Source organism: Lagopus muta, chromosome 1 (assembly GCF_023343835.1).
Source record: "Lagopus muta isolate bLagMut1 chromosome 1, bLagMut1 primary, whole genome shotgun sequence".
NCBI lineage: Eukaryota > Metazoa > Chordata > Aves > Galliformes > Phasianidae > Lagopus > Lagopus muta.
Window position 1 is genome coordinate 116,861,071 of NC_064433.1, and position 16,712 is coordinate 116,877,782.

The 16,712-nt window shown below is 45.4% G+C and overlaps 1 protein-coding gene across 2 annotated transcripts in view; it reads left to right on the forward strand.

Moving 5' to 3' along the window:
- Positions 1–15,675, forward strand: part of PCYT1B (phosphate cytidylyltransferase 1B, choline) — a 33,023-nt gene extending 17,348 nt beyond the window's left edge. The window contains exons 5-8 of one of the 2 annotated variants that reach the window (XM_048933790.1): positions 67–145; positions 3,007–3,215; positions 5,281–5,469; positions 11,342–15,675. In XM_048933790.1, the coding sequence (XP_048789747.1) occupies positions 67–145; positions 3,007–3,215; positions 5,281–5,469; positions 11,342–11,548 (684 nt within the window). In that variant the 3' untranslated portion in view covers positions 11,549–15,675. The remainder of the gene's footprint in view (positions 1–66; positions 146–3,006; positions 3,216–5,280; positions 5,470–11,341) is intronic. The other variant, XM_048933791.1, reaches the window with a different exon arrangement.
- The last annotated feature ends 1,037 nt before the right edge of the window (positions 15,676–16,712 follow it).

Here is a 16,712-nt window from a genome sequence, read left to right on the forward strand (position 1 = left end):
AACAACCCCTCTCTGAACCAAAATTCAGTGGTGGTGGCAAGTGATTCTTCTTCTGTTCACTGGCAGATTGACTTTGTAGCCCATGATGACATCCCATACTCCTCTGCTGGCTCGGATGATGTATACAAGCACATAAAAGAGGCAGGTAAGAGCAACTTCACACTTCTAGCACCTTTCTATTCAGCCTCAGCTCAAACTCTTTTACTGCCTTTTGACCACAACTGCTGGGAGAAAAGCAGCAGAGATAACACCATGTTCTCTTACACTCTAAAATCAGGTATTGCTGATTTCAGCAGAAAGATTGATTTTGTAAAACCACAAAGGATGTCCTGTGCTGAATTCCTGCCATAGCCCCCAGGAAAACATTCAAATCTGTCATAATAACAGTCCCATCTTTTTTTCTTTAATGAATTTAGGGTGCTAAACTGATGAAATGAGTTTAGTTCCCATAACAGCCAGCCAACTGCAGTGGCTTGTTGGTAACCATAAATTGATGACTCCTTGACACAGAACAGGCCTGAATATGAGGGCACACTGTAGGCCTTCAGGAGTCATTAGGATCCACTTCTGATTCACACTGAGGGCTTTTTCACTACCCTGGCAGAGGGTTTAAATCATTACCAGAGTAATTAATTTGGCATGACCATTTAGCAGGTAGCTGACTACCATATTGCGTTGAATGTGAACAAGCTGAAGTTATCATGAGTTTGTCTTCAGTTCGTGGAAGCTGATCTAAGCAGACTGAGTTAAGTCACCCTTTGCTTCTGGCAAAGTGAACAGTGCAGGAAGAGGAATTGATTATTTCTTTCTTCCACTGCTCTCTGGAAGCACTGCTTTGAACAATAGAGAATCCGTCCTCTTCCTGGTCTTAAAAGAATTCAAGAACAAATCTGCTTGATGGCAATTTGTAGCACAGAATGACATTCTCAAGCTATACAATGACAGCAGCAGAGCAGGTATTGACCCAAGCTGTACAAATAAGCTTTTTATAGCAGCAGTTCTTGATCTTTTTCCACTTGCAGATGTCACTGTGGTGTTTGACTCACAGACGTTCTCTGGGAACTGCCGTTCTGCAGGTTCAGAGGCTGCACCACTTCACTTTATTAGGCAGTGGAACAAACATACCTATGGTATGGATGGGACATATAGAAGAGGTGCTGACTGGAAAACTATTTTGTGTTAGGTCTGTGAGGTGCCAAGTTCCCTGTACAACATGACAGGAGCCCTTGGTGTCTGTTATTATCAGACTGAGCTACAGAGTGCCCAGACTTGACACATCCTTCTCTGCTGTCACACCACACAATGTGAGCTTTTAACTTCAGGGAGCTGTGTTCTGTCCTTTGTCCATCGCTGAAGGATGCTGGAGAAGTGATTTCAATTTTGTGTTACTGAACTTTGTTAGATGTAAAACAGGAATAATGCTACCTTAGTTTTGAGATCTAATAACATAATGGTCCTAACATTCCAGAATAGCATTATCAGCGTAGTGAATTTCCCCTAGGGCATTTTGTTTTAAATAGAACAATGTTGTGGAAGCATTTGTGCATTTTCCTTAGTTTCAGTACTCCCATTTTCCCACACCAAGTTGTTAGTGAACAGAGAAGCAAATGCAAAGTTTGGAGTCCCAAGTATAGATTTCCACACACTGCTGTTTTCCTGTGTAGTCGGTGGAGGAGAGGACATACAGACAACAGTGAGCTCTCCAGTGCTGTGCTGACTAAACCTCTGCCCATCTGTAAACAGCTGGGTTTGAAAACATGAACTGGTTTAGAATATGAAGCAAATCAAAGCAAAATCAGTGACTAAAGGTAAAAGGGCTAAAGGCAAAGTGGCTTTTAACGCTTACTTGAAAACAATTGGCATAGCAAGGGTAGACTTTGGCTTCTGTTAATGAATTCTTGTAGCTCCTATTTATAGAAGCTTCTGGCTTAAAGCGGGTTTCACTGCTTCCAAAAATACTTTCCTGAGTGACTGCTGCATGCCTGAAAAGCATGACTGGGGAAACCTCTCTGCTCTTGATTAGAATAATCTAACTTTGAGAAGAATACTAATCAGAGATCATAAGGAAAACATATCAAATATCATTTAGTCACAAGAGGCTGCTAAGCTTCTCGATTCCTTCCCCATTTGTTTTTCCAACCCCGTGAAATTTGCTAGCAATGCCTGCCTTCTTAAGTGAATTTGAGAATTAATTGATCAATAGCTTTTAAGACAAAGCACTATTTTTTTTTTGCAAACCTGTTTCTAGTCTTAACTCACAGCTCTCTCTCATTAGCAGCTTAATGTTGCAATTACATATAAGTGATAGTAGTAATTTTTTGTGGCACTGAATAACTCGTAAGGCAAGGCGTGCTGGTAGTATTGCCTTTGTCACTTGTTTGAACAGGTCAAGTGATCCTGTCTTGATCAGGAACAGTGAAAAACAAATACATTCCTCAGCTGTATTGAAGAAAACAATGCAGCATTAATAAAGTACCAGTTTTGTTAGTGGAGAAGGAGAGTGTTGATACAACCACTTAAGCAGCAAGATATACATGAAGGAGGGGCTGAAGAGCCTGATGGCCTCAGTCCCCTCTGCATTTTTGTATTTTGTAATGCAGAGTATACATCTTCTGCCTGAAGGTGCTTTGTGGTTTTGGCCAGTGGTTTGTCTGACTGTTTTTGTTTGGTTGTTTTTTTTAAACTTAGCAGAACAAAGACTGTCAGACAGCACAACACAGGAATGGAGGGGTAAGTAAAAATACACAAGAGAGAAGCAGATTCAGTAGTGTGAGTGGAAGCAAATTGCTTCCCCCAGCGAAGGGCTGACTCAGGAGCCTCTGCCAGTCTGGTAACTTTATCAGAAGTGCAGGGGGAAGGTTTTAGCCTTTCTGCAGACTGAGGAAAAATGAACCGTACAGCAACCTCGCACCCTCTCACAAAGGAACAAGAAGAAAGAACTAAGAACGAGACGGCCAGAATTGCAAGCGTCTTGACTTTGGTTAGGCTTTTTGTGTCCCTTCTCAGCTACCTGCCGCAGTGCCTGGTCCTGCCGTGCTTTCCCAGCTGGCTTTCTTTTCCCACTTTGCTCAGGAATGTTCGTACCAACGCAGAGAACTGAAGGTATCTCAACATCAGATATAATCACAAGGATTGTGCGGGACTACGATGTGTACGCCCGGCGCAACCTCCAGCGAGGATACACCGCCAAAGAGCTGAACGTTAGTTTTATAAATGTAAGTACTCTGACCCACATTTGCTTCTGAAACGTTCTTTCCTAGGACCCCAAAGGTACCATAAAGGGTAAGAAAGTGCATCTCCTCACTGATGTTTTAAAAAGAGAAGACAGAGCTGGGAAGAACTTGATTTAAAATAGATAGGTAAGCTGAAGATAGTTTTAATTCCTCTTAGTAATTAGCAGCTTTCATTTCCATTTTTCACGTTGGTAACAAAGCTGCTGCTCCTATCCCTCCTTGAGCTGTAAATGACTTAATAACATACTAGGAAGAAAATCAGCCCCATAGCTGCTGTCTTCTCAAACACTGACCCAGAGAATGATTTGTTTCTGTATTCTATTGCGAGAAGGCAGCACAGAAAGCAAAGATTTTGATATCCAAACTTTCTCTGCAGTGTGACAAGAGTAATAAGAAAATTAACAACAAAAATGCTGATCCCTGAGATAACTAGAGAAAGCTAAAATAGGTTTTAAAACACAGGGAAGCATGTTAGGAACTAAATATTTAAATGATGCTGAAATTTAATAGAAATCACAATACGTAGCACAAGAGCGTAAGTAGGGCACGAGTGCTGTTTGGAAGGATTGCTCAGAAAAATTCAGCTGCACCTTACCCTCCAGTAAACAGTGACAGAGATGAAAGCTTATTCCCTTCATTTTCTGTTTCAAGTCCCAACTTAAGGCCTTGAGATAACCTAGATTACTGAAATCTTCCTCGTAATTGGGCTAGATCATAGGGGGCTTTACCCCTCCTTCTCTGGAGCTGGGAAGGCCCCTCATGAATGACTGAACTGTGTCATTTCTTGAGGATTTTATTTACTTGTTTCTTATTGTGAAGTCTGGCAGATAAATTACAGTACACTGGGCATAAATATTTCACCATGTTTCTTCTCAGTCTTTTACACATCTAAAAATCCTGCTTTAGGTGTTTTACCCATAACAATCACTATTGCAAGTATCCATTAAATTAGGGCATGCTGGGTGCCTTGGGGGTTCTTAAAGTCATTCTTTAACTGCTTTGAGGTTAAGATACTGTTACATATCTTATGCTTCCCCCAGTCTCAAACCCATGAATTCTGAAGTCCCTTCTGACATTTGGTTATTGTAGCTTACTGTAATTGAAATGCAAAAATACTACTTTTTACCAGAGACTTTTTCTGTTTCAAAACAAAAAATGAGATTTCACCAAGACAGAAAAGCATTGGTTTCCCAGGTAATGGAAGGCTGCCTGCTAGGTGCAAAGTGAGTTAGGCTTTTTGGGATTTTAATGATCTTCTTTGGTCCTGTAGCCCGCAAAGACAGTTCTTGTGATTCATGAGCTAGAATAACCTCACCCCTCAGTACTAAACAGTATGTGTTTGGAAAGCAAATTAAAAGGACAATTAAATGAAGTTCACAGGAAATTAAAAGCTAGTAGTGTGCTGTGCTGCTGTGGATTTGCATTCTGTTTTCAGGGCCAATGGTTTGGTTAGTTTTGGATGCTGTACTTTTGAGGAGCACAGAAGCATATCAGGACAAAAGCCCTGAAGTACTTTAGAAGCTTGGCCAAATAGTGCCTTTCTAACAGTATCTTCACTTCCGCGCTCTTTCTCTTGGCTACTAAGCAACAGGAGTTTGCTCTGTTTTCTGGCAGTCTGAAGCTCCTGTATTTGCCAGGCTCCGAGGTGAATAGAATTTTCCTTCTGCTCTGCAGAAGTCTGACCATAGAGGCATTTGGGACCGAGTCAATATCCAGGCTGGCAAGTCAGCAGCAGAATGCATTGGTCTTTTGCTTTCTATTAAGTTTGAACTGTTAATTTTTCACTTGTAGCCTTGACAAGGTTCACAAAATTTTCAAAGCGCATTCAGTTTGCAAATACGTACTGAGTGATGTGGTAGAATAAGCACAGTAATAACATCCAACATCTTTTTCAATATGCACTTTCTGTGCTTCATTACAGATACATTAAATGCATATAAAAACGTAAAGCAGATGCAGTCATGAGATTTGTTTTTCTTCTTTGCATTCAGTGCATAATGTTTCCCAAGTCCCTGTATATTCATCTCTGCCCACACTTTCTAAACAGGAGAAGAAATATCGCTTTCAAAACCAAGTGGACAAAATGAAAGAAAAAGTAAAGAACGTAGAGGAGAAATCAAAAGAATTTGTCAACAAGGTGGAAGAGAAGAGCCATGACCTCATTCAGAAATGGGAAGAAAAGTCCAGGGAATTTATTGGCAACTTTTTAGAGCTGTTTGGACCCGATGGAGCTCTGGTAGGTATTCTGCCATGCCAGGGAGTGTGAGCATTTTTATTTATTTATTCTCTGTAACACAGATTCAAGAGCAGATTCCTTTGCTGCAGTATTTACTTTGAAAGCCAGCACAGTAGGTTAATGCCAGACCTGCTTGCTGAATCCAATAATGCGTGCCAATACTGCAGCAGGAGGATCTGCGATGCCTGTTGCTTCTTTGCAACAATTTCTGTCTTTTTTGTTTATAATTTATAATATTTTTTTAACCAGTGAGATACCCTGCTGTTAAGTAAGCTGTGAGAGTGGATGCAATACTACATTCAGTCACACTGCCTTGCAGCCACTTCTTACTAAGCAAACAGATTTAGTACAGTCTGTTTTCTTCATTAGCACTAAATAAGACCAGATATACAGATAGCACACAGATACACACAGATAGCAGAGATAAGCTGTACACTGAAGTTGGTGAGAGAAACAGGAATATTAGAAGTTTAATTGTTCTGTTCATCCTCTGTACTCAACAGTAGATGATATTTCCTAGTCGTAAGAACTACTGATTTTACGTACTGAGAAATTCTCATACATGTCTGGTGAGCTGGGTTGTCTAACTGACTGCAGTGAATTTTCAGGTAAAACTGAAGCACTTTTGAAGGTCTCCTTGGTAAGTTCTGGCTCCACATACCCCATTTACCCAGGTCTGGGTGGAAGGGTAGTTAAGGGGCTGTAACAGTATTATCTGGGGGAGAAATCCCAGTGCACCACCTTTTCAAACTAAAATCCTGCATTGAGTGGTGAGTTGGTTACAAAACAGAGTCCCAAAAGAGACCTGGCTCTCATCTTCCAGTTCTGATAGTTGTCAAACATTCTGAAGCCCTGTTTTCTTGTAATGCTTCCCATTGCTATTTTGAAATGGGGAACAAAACTTCTTCTGAATGCAGAAGTATGTAGCTGAACTACATACCATTATGAATAGTACACTTGTGTTGAAAGGATCATAGTAGAGCTTCCGTTTATAAACAAATCCATGTCAAGATGGTGAATTAAATAGCCCATACAACAGTCATGTCAGAACTCGGTGCCACCAAGCTGCCCTTTACTGGAGTTTTCACCATCATCACCCCTCTGCCATCACTTGCCACACTGATTACAGCTCAACAGAGAAAAGCCTAAAAGAAGGCTTCAAGAACATAGACTGCACCTTTATTATCTCCTTACAGAGATGGCTGTCCCATGCAAAGGCCCTCTGAACACCACATGTCCCAGTCTAAGATGTACCTTTGTTGGCCAGGTGTTCACTAGTAATACCATTTTCCTTAGGGAAGTGCAGACCATAAACTGTTCTGATGAAGAACCCGGGTCTATCTGCATTGACCACATCCACATAAAAAGAGCTTTGTTTGCAAGCTGGTGTTCCCAATGTGGTCTTTTGGCCATAGGTGCTGAACAAGGAGACACAACCAACAAATCAAACCAATGCAAACATCACATGAAATCCACAAGAGATGAGATGCGTTTGGGTGTGCGCTGGGAGGAAGAGAATTTCAAAGCCCTGATCCTATTCCTCTGCTCTACCAAATCAAAATGCACACTAAGTACATTTAAAAACCATATGGTGATAAATATTTTACAGAATTCAGTGTATTAGAGAAAAGCTGGTCTGCAAAGGTATTTTGGGGAGATGCTGTGGCTTTCAGCTCGGATAGCAAATGGCATCCTGGGCTCCATTAGAAGAGGGGTGGCCAGCAGGGACAGGGAGGTGATTGTCCCTCTCTGCTCTGCTCTTGTGAGGCCCCATCTGGAGTACTGTGTCCAGGTCTGGAGCCTCCAGTACAAGAAAGACAGGGAGCTGTTGGAGAGGGTTCAGAGGAGAGCCACAAAGATGATCAGGGGACTGGAGCACCTCCTCTACAAAGACAGGCTGAGGGAGCTGGGCTTGTTCAGCCTGAAGAAAAGAAGGCAGCGGGGTGACCTCACTGCAGCCTTTCAGCACCTAAAGGGAGCTTACAAACAGGAGGGGAATTAACTCTTTGAAAGGGTGGATGACAGCGGGACAAAGGGAGATGGTTTTAAGTTGAGGGAGGGGAGATTTAGGTTGGATGTCAGGAGGAAGTTCTTTACAGAGAGAGTGGTGAGGTGCTGGAACAGGCTGCCCAGAGAGGTTGTGGATGCCCCATCCCTGGAGGTGTTCAAGGCCAGGTTGGATGGGGCCCTGGGCAGCCTGGTCTAGTATTAAATGTGGAGGTTGGTGGCCCTGCATGTGGCAGGGGGGTTGGAGATTCATGATCCTTGAAGTGCCTTTCAACCCTGGCCATTCTGTGATTCTGTGTCCTGAGTTAATGTCCAGATCACCTAGTGGGAAGTCTGATGCAATCAGAGACCTTTGCTAAGAAAAAATCTGTAAGAGTCCAGAGGGGTGTACTCTCTTTGTACTCTTGTGGGAAAAGCATCAGTGACAGTGAGCTGAGAGGTGTCGTAGCTTTTTTAAATCAGTTTGAGCTTTGCAGCAGGAAAGACTTTTAAAATAATGATAACTTGCTATTAGTGTCAAAACTGTTATTAACATTAATTTGCCCTATCGCTGTTAGTTAGATGTTGCTTTTAATGTTGACAGTAAAAGTACAGGAATGGTTACGGGTGTGGTGGATTCTTAGATCTGTAATTTGAATTCCATTAATATGCTGTTATTATTTCACAAATAGTTATTATAATACACTTTATGTTAGCATCAATTTTCGAAAAGTAAGGGCCACGTAACCCACAAAAAAACAGCAGCTTCTAAAAAAGGTCAAAACGTCAGTTTTCAAAATGAAAAGTTGTAGGCAACTGGTTTATAATTTTGTTCACCTGTACAGTTCGCTGTGTGTATTTTTTGAGAGAGAGTCACAGAGGTGTCAGAAACAACGACGATTAATGAGGCACAAAACTTTTGTTCTGGTGTGAGAGAGTTCCCCAGCACGTCCTGGTGTGCAGCCCCTAATGGCAGACATGGAGCTCCACAAAACAGAAAACAGTGGGACTAATTTCACCTCATTTCAGAAATCTATGAGCGAAAGAGCTGCATTTCAGAATAGATAAGCAGGAAGTAAAGCTTACAGCGTATGACTTCTGCATGAATCTTCCTCTCAGTGGAATGAACCACTGCAGGCACCCACGGAGGTTTGGGTGAATCTCGTGTGTTGCAGCTGGAGCCAGGGCTGGTGTTAGAATACTTCGTACGTCCACAGCCTGGACCTTGAAAGTCAGCAGAAATATCAATAGCACAAAAGCATTAGTCCTCCGTAATGCCTTGCTGGTGCCTGTTTTGTAAGACAAAGGAGCATCAACACGTAGGCAATGGGATTTCTTTTGCCCAGCCTCTCATGGCACGTAGCTGTCAACACAGACCCCACCCTTGAGCAGCATGAATGCAACTACGAGGTATAAAATTCAGAAGTGGGAAAAACAATTCTGTCCAGTCTTAAGTTTGGCAAATCTAAGCATTATCTCTGTAAACCATTGAATGAATCTGAATTTGCTTGAAGCAAGGCTTGAAAATTCTTTTGCCGTCTCCCCAGAAGGTCCTGGCACACAGCCTTGTCCAATCCTCCGGTGTTTCAAGCGAGTCATTAATGTTGTTTTTCCTTATTCAAGGCCAGTGGCTAGAGGACTACTTCCATTAGGAACACGGGACTGCAAAGATATGAGTGTCACTTACCCTGGACGAGCAGGGCCAGGGGAAGAGGAGTCATCCTGGAGTAAGGAATAGCACTGCCATCTCCTGCAGCTGGCCGTGGTTTTAGCTGTCAGCCTGGTGCTTCAGGCACTTCTGTGACAGACACTGGGGACTGGCTGGGCGCCCACCTCCCCAGCTGAAGGTGTGAGCACATCAGACTGTTCAATCACCAAACCCTTTGCTGAAGCAGGGACCAGGAAAATGTCCGATGGTTCAGCTGAGGGCCTTAGCAGGAAGGTGAAATTCTCTTTTCCAGCCCAGGGGCACAGTCAAGTGCCCACTGCCAAGTGGGATAGGTAGAGGTCCAGGCTGGGCTGCTTCAGTTCCCCCCAGCACTGGTACCACACCACGAGGCATCACATTACTGAGCTTTTTGAAGCGGCCAGTAGGTGGCAGGGGCAAGAAAGCCAGAAGTGGTTTTCTTGGCCAGGATAAAAACATATTGAACACCGTGTTTTCAGTAGGGGTTATTTTCAGGGAGAGGATGAAACAGGCTAAATCATACCAACACACTGGGTGAGCAATTGGCTGACAGGGCAGGCTGAAAGGGTTTTGCAAGTGGGGTTATGTGGGACTGGCGGCCAGTCACTAGTGGGGTTCCCTGGGGCTCCGTTTTAGGGCCAGTTCTGTTTAGTGTTTTCATCAATGATCCAGTTGCAGGAGTCAGATGTACACTAAGAAAGTTTGCAGGTGATACTGAATTAAGAGGAGCTGTTGCCTTATGGAGAGATCTTGACAAATTAAACATGTGGTTGGAAATTACCAACCCCATGAAGCTCGACAACAGTAAGTTCCAGATTCCACTCCTGGTACAGGGCAACTCTGGACATACATACAAACTGGAGAACAAGAGGCAAGAGAGAAGCGTTGCAGAAAGGGATCTGGGGGTTCTGGCTGGTGACAAGTTGAATCTGAGCCAGCAGTATGCACTGGCAGCCAATGGGGCCAACAGGACCCAGGGGTGCACCGGGCCCAGCACTGCCACTGGGTGAGGGGAGGGGTTGTCCTGCTCTGCTCTGCAGCCTCACCTCCAGCACTGGCTGCAGTGTTGGGCACCGTAATTTAAGGGCAGGAAGCTACTAGAGAGTGTCTAAAGGAGGGACTAGCAGGCACGGGAAGGGGAGGAGGAACAAAGTGTAACCTCAAGTTAAGAAAGACTTCAGCAGCCTAAGCAGCATGCCCAGAAGCCAGAATGTATCTCTGCACAAGTATTTGGCTCTCAGACCTGAATGACAACTTAACCTTGCTGGGGATGGCTTTTCCATTCCAGCTAAGCGTCACCTATGAACTGACTCCTGGCACTCCAAGCAACACTGAGAGTTCTTGCTCCCTGTTTCCAAGAGGAGAAATGAGCCACTCTGATTCTGAGTATTCAGCATGAAGCCGACGGCCACTGCGCAGTACAAGCCCTATCACCTGTAACCGAGTCCCAGAGCTTTACTGCAAGGTCACAGCAGCACTAACCAGCAGCAGCATTTGCCTTATTGTAGCAGAACATTTGCCTGAAAATTTGGTCTGTTCCACCCCACCAGCTATGGAAGGTTCTTGCCCAACTTTAGCAAGCAAAAAACAATAAAGCCCAAAGCAGAATATACAGGCTGCGCGTGTTTCTCTTTTAACAGACATCTGAATTCTGACATTTCCTCCCTGGCCCCAGTTTTAAGGGTTTGGGTTGTGCACGTTCTAGGTACCAGGAGAAGCACTTGACAGTATTGGGCAGGCATTGGGCTGCTGCCCTTGAGAAGGGAGCAAGGAAAATGGCCTGCACTGGCCAGGCAGCTGAGCAGGAGGCAGGTGTCTGTGCAGCACAGCAAGAAGAAAAGGTCCTGGGAACAAGGGGCACCTGGAGGTCAGGCAGGGGACTTGCTTTGTGAGACGGCATGACTGTCACATCTGAAATGAGCCCAAGGTAGCTCCCCTGGCTAACTCAGGACAACACACGATTTTCTAATACCAAGGCTGTCCTTGCTAAAAGGAAAATCCTGTAGCGTCAAAAACCAGCTTATTGTGAGCACAGCCTGAGAGGTGAAGCACACATGGGATGAAGGGGCTGTGCTTCACAGCAGAAGTCTATGCTGTGTTAGCCCCAGGTGAGGAACCACGCAGAGCTGCCCCTTTTGCCCACAGACCCTTCCTGTCTTGGTGTCCTACTCAGAGCCCCTTCCCACTTTGTTTTTGCAGAAGCAGATGTTCCAGGAACGAAGCGGCCGAATGCTCCAGGCTTTCTCTCCGCGGCAGAGCCCAACCAGCAGCCCTACACGAGGCCGCTCGCCATCCCGCTCACCATCCCCTCCGTGGGTCTTCAACAAAGCCTCCCCGCCCTCCTCTCCTAAAGCCGCCTCCGCCTCCCTCAGCAGCATGAGCGAGGGAGACGAGGATGAAAAATAAAATACAGATATATTTTTTTAACCATGAGACAGAAGAACAAGCTGTGGACTCAACCGCTGGATAGGGAGAAGCGTGAGGAACATCTGGGGTATCTCTGACAGCGGGGAACGTGCTCTGGGAGATGTTGGAAACGGACTGGAGCACAGCAAGGGAAATCTCAGGAAGAGTGTGTCCCATCCCCGCTCCCTCGCAGTGCCGTACTGGCAGCGTTTGCCTGGCATGGTGCTGGGGACTGGCAGGATAGCATCCACCTGCGAGTGAGCTCCTGTCCATGTGCTGCTGCTTCCTGCTGCTGGGGGCCGGCCGGAGCGAGGGTTAGGGGGGAGAACCTGTGCTGAGCAGGGCAGGCAGGTGCCACAGTCCTCCACAGTCCACAGATGACCCAGCATGTGGGCACACAGCTGTGGCTAGCGGTTGGAGAAACTGGACCCTGCTAACCCTGAGCTCTTCCAGCACGTGAAGGAAGGGCACTGCTGCAGCAAATATATTCAGAAACAGAAAATGAACCTTCTTTTCTGAATGAAATTCACCCCAGACCTCAAATCATGCCAGCAAAATGGAGAGTTGTCCAGCTGAGCAGACGGAAAGTCATTTGATATGTTCAAACTGCTGAATGTTGCTTGTTGACCAAGCCTCTGTTCAGGGCATATGTAAAGATTCCAGCTGTACAAACACCCTGAGCTTTATCAAATCTTTCTCCATGTTCCTAGTGCCTGAACAGCTACGTCACAACCTCCGTTCCCCAGGTTTGCGCTTTGGAGACAAGAAAGTAAGTGAAGACCACCCTAGCTGGAATTTCTTGCAGTGGGAAATAACTGGTCTGAGGACTGGCATTTTCTGCTGGTGAATGGTACTAACATATGTGGAGTCCTGCTACCCAGGAACAGACCGACCTCTCCTGGAAATCCTGCTGCTCCCAGACATCACCCTACGGCAGTCCCAGCAGTGCTGCTGTCCCCATGTGCTACTAATCTAGTTGAAAGAAATTTCGCATGAAGCTCTGAACCAAGTATGTCCATAGATATGCTGTCCTTGCATGGGATGCTGGGGCCATTCCTCTACCCCAGTATGGAGAAGAGGCTGGAAAAATTGATGCTATCCTCAGGCAGCCAAGGGGGTCCCAGTGACTGCTGATATGAGGTGGGGCCTATCCGTGAGGATGGGCCAAGCTCTGAGCAACCCGATCTAGCTGCCGCTGCCCCGTTCATTGCATGGGAGTTGAACTAGATGATCTTTGAGCTCCTTTCAACTCAAACAATTCTGATTCTGTGATTTTAAGTGTGCTTAGGCACTGAAATCTTCTTTCTCTTGCTGTGACATACTTACATCCCCAAGCAGAACTACAGAAGTAGCACTAAGGAAGCTTTCTCCTCTCCATGATGCACATTCTGATCACCTCCAGCTTGGCAAATAACTGACCTGCCTTCCTCCTGGCTCTACCATGCAGCCCCTCAGCTGGCACTTGTCCCCCAGCATTGGAACAGGCTGCCCAGGTGGAGTCACAGGATATGGCACTGAGGGACATGGTTAGTGGGCTTGGGGATGGGTCAGTGCTTGGGCTAGATGATCTTAGCAGCCTTTTCCAATCTTAATGATTCTGTGATGTGTCTCGAGGAATGTTGTGCCAAACAACCCAGACTACGACAGGACCCAGTAACTATCTCAAGGCATGCATTGCCTTCTGGAGCCCAGCTGGCTCCTCTGTCACAGAGCTGCAAAAAGAGGTGAGCAGGGAACAGCAGGGGACAGGACAAACGCCGCTTTCATGAAGAAGTGCATGAGGAAAGCCACAGCGAGCTCAGCTGCACACCTGGTGGGATGATGCAATTGAGACCTTTCTCAGCCTTAGGCAACCTGTTACTGTAATTTCATACCTGGGATGCACTTGTTAGTTTCTCTGATCCTTTGCAAGTTTAAGTCTTCCCATCACAAACCACTCCTCCACCATGGAACTGTCTGCTCGCTACTGGTGCTGTTCATACGACGAGCCATGTCCAAACACAATGGAGGTGGGCAGGTTTTTCTTGTTCTTGAGTTTTAATGTTCGTTTTGATTTCATAATACTCCCTGTTCAGCAGCCATTGGTCAGTGGTTGGGGCAGAAGACAGCATCCATGACATGTAGATGGGGCTGGAGAGAAACTCAGAGTGACCTCTGCTTGGCAGATGCTCTTTCTCGGTCCCAGGTGGTGACCCAGTGACAAAGCCATATCCTGTACCAGCCATCCTTTTCCCACATAGGAGGGCATCAATAAGCCGAAGCCTTTCCCCTACTGGTACAGACACCAATATCCATAATGCTATCTCCAGCAAACCAGAACCTCATTGTCTTTGGACACGTGGAAGGCAATTTTGCACTTCTGAGTCATGGTTGGCTTTTATTTTTCATGAGTGTTGCTTTAATTCAGTCCTGTTTATTGGCCAAGCTCCACATGAAAAATAAACGGTGTACAACAGAGATTTCTGCCTCTCACCTTCATTTTATAGCATGTTGGGGCGCACCAACACAACTCCTGGCACAACCCCATTGACAGCACAGCACTTGTCACCCCCATCCTTTGTACCCCCATACTTCACACCCCACAGATGCCTCCTCAGCAGCCTCTCTGACCTGCCCAACATGTGCTGTTCGGGTTCCTAGTGCTGCTCTCAGGAACCCCTCTCACCTCCTCCCCCAGCAGCAGCTGCTGGTGCTTTGTGAGCCAGGATACAGCTCACAGGTGCACCGGGCTCCTGCAGGAGTGCAGCAGCAAACCTGAGCCACAGAGCACAGCTCCTGACACTGCCCCACGCATCTGGCTCTTCTGCAGCTCGGTCAGTCTGACCCTGCATGCTCTGCCTCGCTAACCTTCTTACAGACAAGATAAAAGGGAAATAGTTCCTGATACTGCAGCAGCTGCAGAAATTTGTTTTGTGTTTGTTACTTTGTTTTCCTCTGATAGTTCTGCCTTAGGCAGAGAGCAGCTGAAGCAACAGACAGTTTGTTAGGACTTCCCAGTTGAGACATTAATTACAGAATAAGTTCAAACTTCAAAGTTGCTCAGCACAGCAGAGAACTGCTGAAAGGCCCCCACCCAACACCCCCTGGCGACATGAGCTTTGTTGCTAAAGGTGGACGTGGGGCATTTTTCACGGCACCCTGCGGCACGTGGGAGACAGAAGACATTCCCAGAGGAAGGTCTCTGCTGAACGCTCACATGAGTTCAGATAAACCTGGCAGGAGTTTCTGAAATACGAAGCAGCAGAAATGAATTTCTGCAGTACGTGGCAGAGAGCTCCTGTTCCAGCTCTCATGTAACACCTCGAGGATTCGCTTACTTTTAAATCCCTCTGTCCTTTAAGCATGAAATGTCATAGTCTGAGATCGCTCATGTAAGGTTATTTAGCTCACAATACTCAAGGAAGAGAAACATTTTAAAACCAGATTATAATGTGTGCATATTAACCATTATTTCCAAATGCAGTAAGAATTCTTCTAAACTGCACCCAGTTGGACTACTGCAGAAGACAACCCTCTGTCCCTGTAAGCACATGAAGGCAGGAACACACAAAGGGAAAATCCTACATGAAGGCATGAACCAGGCTGCATGCACAACTGACATCTCTCATGTATTTCAGACTCCAAACCCAGCCTTGTTACATTGAATTACGGCCCCAGCAGCAAATCCTGGAATTTTTAAGCCTGTTCTATCATTTTCTAGTCACATTTCCCCACCAGCAAATGACATTTACCAGTAAAATAGGGTAACTGAACTGCAAAGCCATTGACCACTTAGGAAAGGTGAATTATAACCTCCTCTGTACAGAGAAGCAGCTTTGAAACCCAGCAGCACTTCAACAGATGCCATGGGAACCTTGCAATTTTCTTGAAAGTTACAAGAGCTTAAAAATCTTAATGGAAATGGAACAATTTCCAGGTAGAAGCCCAGAATACAATTTCATAACAGACATCCCAAGCACCATGAACATCCCATACGTTTCAGGTTCAGGGAGATTTGCACAGCAGGATGAAGAGGTGCTCACGTGCTTCAAGGAAAACATGTGATGATAAACCACTGCAGCGCACACACAGAGCAACCCAACAACAGGGCTTACGAAATCGACTATCGCTCCCTTTGCTCCAAACCAAGAAGTGGGGATGAGTGGAAGAGTCAGTCCATAGCACTGAGCACTGCAGCAAACGTCCCGTTCCATGGAAATAACAGAGGTGCCTGAGGCTGCAGGCCTCACGCTCCCTTTAGTTACTGCCATTGATCAATCAGGTTCTCACTCAGTAAATGACCCAGTCTTGATCAGCAGTCTCGATCAGCGAGGGCTGCAGAGATCAGGAGGAAATTCCCTCCCAGAGAACAAAGTGGTGGGAGCAGAGGACACAACAGCCTCACTAGGTTTGTAGTGAACTTCCAGATGTACTTACCATGCAGATACCAGCTCCTTAATTCTGCTCCTTTGCTTTACAATCCTAATACCTGTTCTGCTTATGAACCTGCATTCCCTCCAAAATAAAAATCATCTGGAGAAAATTACACTCCTTTTTAAAATACTATTTCACATTTTAAATGGCGATGTTCTCAGACACCAAATATGCTCAAAGTATAAATTACTGCAATTCAGTCTCCTTGAATTACAACTGCTTCTGGATTCCCTTACAGAAATGAGAAAAGGAGAACGTGGGGCTCCACCACAGCCCTACCGTTTGGGGCAGCTGTTCAAAACAGCACTTTCTCAGGAAGAGGCCTGATGCTTTTCATACCTTGATGTTCTAAGAAAGGAGCAATGAATGAGTGCTAAGGAGTAGAACAGGAATTACTCCATTTTCTGAGCTCAGACTACAAAACAAGGAGAAACGAAGTTTTACCCCCAAATACTTTAGGGTGCACATTCCTACCTGCAGCCCCTCACCTTCCCCCATCCTGCATTCCCAAACTATAGAACTTGAGAAGCCTGTCTGTATAAGAAAAGGAGTAGAATAAAACAAGTATCTGTAAAAATGACTGACAATCATTTCAGAAAAGCTGTTCACCACGACATCTCCCATGTTGTGGTGTGTCTGCATTGTCGTTGTTCTGTAGGGAGATGCACAACTTGCAAGGAACATCTTACATTTCAGATACTGCTCTGATGAAGCATCCATTTTATTTTCTACAGCATCGCTGTCTTTGTAT